Source organism: Trypanosoma cruzi, genomic scaffold, assembly GCF_000209065.1.
Source record: "Trypanosoma cruzi strain CL Brener 1047053517055 genomic scaffold, whole genome shotgun sequence".
Taxonomy (NCBI): Eukaryota; Euglenozoa; class Kinetoplastea; order Trypanosomatida; family Trypanosomatidae; genus Trypanosoma; species Trypanosoma cruzi.
The window spans coordinates 6,998-14,814 of NW_001849524.1; the positions used below are offsets into that span (position 1 = coordinate 6,998).

General features: G+C 51.7%; 3 protein-coding genes across 3 annotated transcripts, besides 3 other annotated features; all 3 read right to left on the reverse strand.

Moving 5' to 3' along the window:
• On the reverse strand, window positions 1-2,739 carry Tc00.1047053511121.11 (retrotransposon hot spot (RHS) protein, putative; the record flags this gene model as incomplete). Its single annotated transcript, XM_800232.1, has 1 exon — window positions 1-2,739. A coding segment is annotated over one exon (2,739 nt), but the record flags the coding sequence as incomplete, so codon positions are not given.
• Window positions 1-7,817: a sequence feature (areas not merged during assembly with more than two copies in the genome that could not be assigned to a particular haplotype).
• Window positions 2,876-3,229, reverse strand: Tc00.1047053511121.20 (uncharacterized protein; the record flags this gene model as incomplete). The annotated part of the gene is made up of 1 exon (XM_800230.1): window positions 2,876-3,229. One exon carries the CDS (start codon window positions 3,227-3,229, stop codon window positions 2,876-2,878), a length of 354 nt encoding a protein of 117 aa, XP_805323.1.
• Window positions 6,632-6,662: a sequence feature (AT_rich).
• Window positions 6,693-6,733: a microsatellite.
• Tc00.1047053511121.30 (uncharacterized protein) lies at window positions 6,916-7,377 on the reverse strand (the record flags this gene model as incomplete). Its single annotated transcript, XM_800231.1, has 1 exon — window positions 6,916-7,377. One exon carries the CDS (start codon window positions 7,375-7,377, stop codon window positions 6,916-6,918), a length of 462 nt encoding a protein of 153 aa, XP_805324.1.

Here is a 7,817-nt window from a genome sequence, read left to right on the forward strand (position 1 = left end):
GGCGTTCTTCGGATGATATGGACACTTGGTACTGGCGCACCTTTTCGTTCCAGAACGCCGCAATCTTTTTTCATCGTCGCTCACATTATTGGCATCGACGACATCACATCTCTGCCAGTCGTTCATCGGCGTGCTTTCTGCGTGCTGCACATAAATAATCTCCCACGACAGTTTTCGGGACAACTCGTCCCAACCATTAAAATATTCCGCCAGATACTCAGTGAACTGCCTCGCAGTGCTGGCGGTGGTGTGATGCCCACCCGCTGTAGCCATCCGCAGCCCAACCAGCGTCATTGGATTTAACTTCACAAAGAAAAAGGCGTCCACCAGCGGAAAGTTTTCCACCTCCGGTATGTACAGCACCCCGCACTCCACATCAATCCTCTCAGAAACGTGTTCCAGTGGCGGTAAGACATGGTGCCTGGTGGAGCGCTTCTGTGAGTACACCGCCAGCGCACAGCGGTGGGACTGACGTTGTGGTGATGGCCTCAGCTCCCTCAGCCTGCGTTCTATTGCACGCACAAAAGATCCATTCAAAAATGCAAACACGGTGCACCTTCCAAAATTTTCTGATATGAGATAATCCGTCAGCCCCGATATGAGTAAATTAAAATAATGCTGCTGCATTAACTTCGCCGACTTGAATAATGTTTTATTTCCGAGGTGAGCAGACACCGGTAAATTGAAAAAAAATTCAGAACCAAACTTTCCATCTCGTACTCGGACAACCCTCGCAAGCCAGTAGAGCACCTTCATATGATCCCAGGATCCACCACGTCCCAAACCACTGTATTGCAAGATTACAGAAGAGGTCGCCTCATCGACGGTCTTGTGACACCGTTGAACCCAGTTATAATACTTTCGCTCGTCAAAGATATAACGTGGAATAGGTCCCACTTCATCCATTTGGCCCTTCACCACATGCCAGTACTCCGCTTGCTCCCGCACGGGCTGATGGCGCCTCATCCAAACGCACATCGCCTTCACATCGCTTTCACCAGGGCAATTCATAACTATTGTTGTGGCATCGCTCCACTTCACCCATTCTTTGTAGTTCCCCTCGAGTGGGGGTGACACCAAAACCATGCCCCATCCCCTGGGAGGCAAATCACCAGACGGTTCATCATCCGGCTCTGCCACATCGTAAATAATATACCCCTTCATCCCACGGTCAGAAAGACTCCTCACAAAAGACTCATTACTGGAGTCGCCCATGTATGTCGACACCGTCCTGCTGGTCTTGTCAAACAGGAATTTTCGATCCGCAATAAAGTAAACAACCATTGGGAGCTTCTTGGCATCGTAGTGCAGCAGCTGGTAGAGGAGGTACGAGCCGGCAGCCATCGACTTCCCGATCCCGGGCGTCCCAATCAACACACGCCGCTTAGGCTCAAAGTCGGCCTTACCGTGACTGCTAAACCACTTGGTTAGATCGCCCTTGACGATCTGCCACACTCGATCCACCTCACAGTTCACATAGCAGTCACGAGTGAATTCCACCCCCTTCCGATTCCACGTGCACGGCCACCCCTTGTCCGAGGTGAGCACCATCAGCCTGAGACGCGCTGCACCGGATTGCTGCACAGCATCATTCTTTTCGAGAGTTCGGCCAACTGCCCTGTACGTCCATGGCTGTGGTGGCTTCCCCTCTCTCACTTCCAGTCCGGTCCCCTCGCCGCCAGGAACTTCCACCAAATGGCTCCACCTCGCATTGTACACAGACTCGTACACTCCCTCCAGTTTCATCGCTGCACTCGTCCTCATTGAGATTCTCACGTCTTCAAGGGCTGCATCCAAGGATTGTTTAGTGATGCGATGAACAATTTCTTTTACCTCCGGAGCAGCTACTAGCCACCCCAGCAGAGCACTTACATGAGTATAGTGGAGCTTCTTTATATCTTCATCAAAAACCATTTCATCCTTTACAATCTTCTCCATCCTCGCATAAGCACCCGTTGCCTGTATTTCGCCCAGTACTCCCGCATCGTGGATATACTTCGTGGGTTCCTTAAAAAACTCCTCCAGCAAAACACTCCGATTGGTAGCCACAACGCCCCTTCTGCCAAATCTCAGCAGAAGAAAATCGTTAAGCTTCATTTCCTTGTAGCGAAATTCCCCTCTGAACAGTACATCTTCGATCGTAGTGGAAATGGTAAATTTCATTTCTTGCGCTCGTCTTCGCCTTTCTTCTTCCTCACGTCTTAGCCTTTCTTCTGCCTCACGGCTTTCTCTCTGTACCTGAGTGAGAACTGCGTTTAGTTTTCCCCTTGCAAGAGGAGTGACTGTATCCTTTCCCTCATAGTCCCTCCATTGCTCAAGAGAGAACACATGCTCGGGATGAAGCTTATTAATAGCCTCCAGCACTTGGTATGACGACAATGCCGTTATTATGCGTAATAACCCTTTGTCTTGGATAAACGTCTCGGGATCCTGAAAAAACTCCTGCATCGTGACGTTCTCATTGGTGTCTACAACCCACTCATCGCCCAAGTTGCTCCGAAGGAAATCGTTCAGCTTCATGTTGGTCCTGGGAGCGCTTCCCTCCAGCAGAATATCCTCCACTCTGCTGCTCATGGTCCACTGTGGTCGCCGCTCCTCCACTCTTCTGCGAGTCGCAGCGGGTTGATCTGTACCACTATTGGACTCCAGCCTCGCTCTCCTCCGAATATCTCCCTGCGGGACAGTAGGCACTTGAATTTCCTCATTATCGTAAAGTCCTTCCTCGGGCCTTCCAGACATTGTTCTCCTTGTTTTCTTAGTTGGATTGAGTTAAAGCTGAACACTGACTAACAATCAAAAGGGGAATAAGGAAGAAAAAAAATACGCACAGAAATGACTGGAAGACGCAGAAAAAGACTTATCCACACGGTGTGGACTACATATTGAGCTCAGTGGCGCAACAGAAAAAAACAAGTACATTTCGGCATAAAATAAAGCCAACGCAACCAACACACGAGTAACAAAAAAATGCAGTAGCCACCAAACACCTCAGTAGATTGTCCACACCATTTTTGTAAAGCCTGCTTACATCCTCTTCCATATCCATTTCATCCCTTACAGCCCTCTCCATCCTCTTGTAATGATTTGATGTCTGTATTTTACCCAATACTCCCGCATCGTGGATATACTTCGTGGGGTCCTTTAAAAGCTCCTCCAGCAAAACACTCCGATTGGTGTCCACAACGCCCCTGCCGCCCAATTCCATCGTAAGAAAATCATTCAGCTTCATTTTATCCACGCGGACTCTTCCCTCAAACACCGCATCATCAGTACGCAGAGGAAACGGCAATTCCCCGTTCTTGTCGTTCTCGCCTTGCCCTTTCTTCCTCCTCCTGCCTCTTTCCTCTCAGTACATGGGAGCAGGCTGTGGTTATCCGTGCCCTTGCAAGAGGAGTGACCGTATCCTTTCATTCAAGGTCACTCCATTGCCTGAGAGTGATAATATATTTTCGTCTCCAAGCATATGTAAAGCCTCCAATAGCACGTGCATATCCTCACGCTCCTTTTTAAGCTCTTGGTATTATGGTCGCAATGTCTTTATTGTGCTCAATAACACCTCTTCGTGGATGAACTTCGTGGGGCTACTTAAAACGTCCTTCAAATAGACCCTCGCATTGAATTCCACAACGCCCCTGCCGTCAAAATAATTCCAAAGGAAATCATTCAGTCTCATTTTGGTGATGCGCTCCTTTGCCTCCAGCAGCTCTCTTTCCAGCCAGCAATCAGGAGTCCACTGTGGTCGCCGCCTTTCCTCAACCCCTCTGCAAGTTGAAGCGTCGGAACCACCGCCCGAGCCACGGCGAGGCGCCGCTGGCTCCAAAGAGCAGTCGCGGCTGTTTCGTCCCGCAGTCCCAATGGCGTTGGGCGTGGCACTCGCACGGCGGGGCGGTCAGTGCGCCATGCAGCCGCATTGCAACGCCTGTCGGTGAAGCAGCCGAGGCCCAACGCGCCCGCAGCAACGCGACGTGCAATCTACCACAACACCGCCACATTATCGTACTTTTATTTTGTTCACGTTGTCTGTCTGTTTGCACTATCACCGACACCAAAAATAAGTGCACACCTTTACAAAAGGGAAGAAACAAAGAGAAAAGGAGGCGCGATCCCACCGTCCCGCCGCGGGCTCACACTCTCCTCCACCCACCACCATTGCCGCGCAGGGGACCGCAGTCACATCGGAGAGCCAAAACCACAATGTGCACCACACCATCGTACACTGAACGATAGGCAAGACGCAGCCATGCATCGCCCCGCTCCATTTTCCCACCCATCAAGTATTGCGTGCCCGCTCAAAGTAGCAAACACAATCAGAGTGCACACAAACCCAATCAACACACTCACTCGATGAAGCACATTATTCGCATGGGGTGACAACATTTGAGGACACACCAGCAGTAGCAGGCCGCATGGAATCTCCCTGCCAACCCTGCAAAGAGACGCAACCACCCTGCGGAGTAAAAGTGACAGCCCCGCGGTGTTGCCTGCAGTTCACATGGCAGGATAAATTCCACGCACGCATAGTTCCGGATCCCTCGCTGTTTGAGTGCGCATCAACTGAACAAGTAAAAGATACCTGCGCGCAGGATGAAATTGAAATACTTGAAAAAGTCGGCCTGCTTTCTCCAATGGCGTTGGCGAGCAGTCCTACACAATCCAATCAAAGTGACACGCCGGACAGAATGGCGTCCGTCAATCAATAAAAAAATGCGACACTGAAAAGGAGCAGAGAAGAGTTGGCGCATGCGACTGTCAGTGACAACTGTGAGCAAACCCGCCAGCACCAACTGAGGTGCCGGGGAGCACGTTTGTGTAGAACTGGCCGTCAGGCAGAGAGGATAAATAAAACAAAAGAGCAAAAACCTTCTCGTTCAATGTCTCCTGACCGCGACACCAGAATCAAAATACCATGGACGATAAGAGCGGCAACGCCTTCTCCAAAACATCTTGTCAAGAAGCCGCAGGACCTCAGGAAGAGAGGAAGGCAGCGGCGGCAGCCACAGCGGGGGAGGCAATAAAACGGCTGACAGGCACCTTCACGTCGGCGCGCACACCACATCCGAGTGGGCTGGGAGCACTGATCGAACCGCTCGGAAACACACGCATCAAATCCGCAAAACAAAGTCGCGTTGAATCGACAGGAACCCCCCGCCCAAAACAAATTTAAAGGGTAGCGGTTTTCAAGGGGAATCCGCTTTTCCGACGACGGCACGGACGCCTCGCAGGAATTTCTTGCAAATCTCCCTTCGCAGGTCCGCAAGAAAACGCAGCGGAATAACAAGAGAGCTCAACGACGCAAAAAAAAATAATCCTCCTAACCGACCAGGTGGCAGGCCGCCCTCGCGCAAGTGGACAAAACGCAACTTCACTCCGGTCGTGTGGTGGTGGTCGTCTCGCAACTATTTTTTTTCCTTCTCGTCGCAGTGCACATCCCCCTCCCACAAATCATTTGTTCGGGCCATTTTCCTGCGGCCAAACATCACGCTGCTGGATCCCGCGGCACAGTCCTCGGCACAGAAGTGAGGGAAGGAAGAGGGACCGCAGAAGGTGCGACCAAATCCGAATTCGGTGGCGGTCGCTGCAGTGAAGACTGACGTCCCACGCGGTGTCCCTTTTCTAGGTCCGGTCCTCACCGTGCCATGCTCTCAGCGTGCGGTGCGCCGGCCGCTCCGAACATCCACGCGTGCTTGCGTCTCACCGTCGCTCCCAGCCCCGTTCGTTGGCTGCATCAGGGATGTCGCCATCCAGAGACGGGCATAAGGACGTTTCATCCAACAAAACCTTCAGAGGCACCCGGTGGGCCAACGACGACCGTCACTGCGGGATGTGTGGCCCTTCCGCCGCTCACCTCAAATCGCACTTCTACACCTCCTCGAGCAGCAGCAGCAGCATAAATACACCGGTCCACTAGAGGCCGTCACCAGCCATTGCAGGAAGAACACTGTGCCCCAGTGCTATGAAACCCGAATTGCATTGACGGGCCACTTCGGAAAACCCCGTCGCATCCTCCCCCAATTATGCAAAAACACATCCGTCGTGCATGTGTCCACCGCAGACAAATGAATCTGGTCCAAATACCCTCCAAATTAAATTCCCCTTTCCCCAAGCCATTCCTTCATTCCATACGCCCTGACCCTCATCCGCACGTCCCCACTCACACAAACCGCCATAGACAGATGGTGGCCGCCCAACGCCCCGGAAAAACATGCCCAGCACGCACGCGCATAACAAATGATATGCGCAAAAGCACGGCACAACGGCGGAGAAGCGCACACCGAAAGGATGCGGCCCTCCACAGCAGTCGCAGCCCACCGCGCGCATCACACCCGCAGGAAAAGTGACTCGCGGTGCGCGCTCCCTCTCTCCTCCTTCCCTTCATGCCCACGGAGGAAGCAGCAGCCACCCGCAACCGCCAGCACACGCTACAAAAGAAGCATCCAAATCCACTGCAATGTGCATTCTGTGTCGTTGTGTGTGCCTGCAGACACACGAAGCAAAGAAGTAAAAACAGGAGCGGAGCATGTGAGGGGACGCACAAACAAAAAAATGCACAGCAGAGGTGCATGGCAGAAATAAAGAGAAAAAGACTGCTCAAACTCATGATATTGCACTGCAGACAAAGCAGCGGCAATTCATAAAAAATTTATTAAAATTTTAAAAAAATTCATCTTCACCCTTCCACACCTCACACTTTGAAAAAAGAAAACAAGAAAAAAGAAAAAAAGAAAAAAAAAAAGGTCGTCCTCTATTACAGCTACACCCAAATGATAAAAAAGAAAAAAAACCACACAAAAAGGTGCACCTAACTACCATGTTGCTCCAGAAATTGTCTGCATATATTTTCCGAAAACAAAATTAAATATTTAAATGCCTTTCAACCATCTGACCCTCCATGTGTGTCCGCACATCGTTTATATTTCATGGGGTCATCTGCGTGTTGCTGCTCCCCTCAGCCCTTTCATCGGCGTGCGAGTCCGGCCCGCAGAGCACAGTCGCTCTTGTGTGCATGGGGACTGAGAGAAGCACGCAGACATGACGGGTGTCGCGTCTCTCCATCGGGAGAGTGAGCGCAGCAAAAGAAAAAAAACTCATCAGGGGGAAAAGAAATGCACACGAGGCCGACACCAAAAGAAATGCCGGCGCGTGAAATGCACACGCAAAGCAAAAAATCTTAAGAACACGGCGGCAGCGTGTGGCTGTGTGTGTGTGGCGCCGCGGGTGTCTGCCCGCCCTGGCCGCAAAAAAACAAGAGGAAAGAAATGTGTGCTCCGCCCCACCGGCCCTCGTCGCACGCCCACACGTCACGGCTCCCTCAGCGCGTCGTTCGTCGCGGCCCCTCCTCATGCGTGCAGCGGGCGAGGCGCACAGGGCCGTCGTCATGAGCGTGTCGGTGGGTGTGCGAGCGGAGCAGTTGGGCGGGAAACACACGGCACCCCTCACAGGAAGAGTGCAGCATGAAACAATTTAAAAAGTGGAAAAAAAAAAAAAAGAGGTCCATGGTGATTGCCCCCAAAGCAAAAAAGAGGGGATGGGAGATGAGAAAGTAGAAAGCAGGAAAATAAATTTAAAATACGCACAAAAAAAAGATTTTATGAGGGAAATTTGTTCCTATGGGAATAGTGTTTCTGTGCTCGGGAGGCCGCAATTGTCCCACGCGGCAGCCAGTCACGCCTCACAGAGCCGCAAACCCCCACAGTCCCGACAGAAGAAGCAGCAGCAATGGCAGCACTCCGCTCCACGCACAATGCTGCCATCACCCGTTGCTTCTCCACGGCATGGGAGCTCAAAGCTGCCGGCACTTGCTGTGATTCCTTTTATTT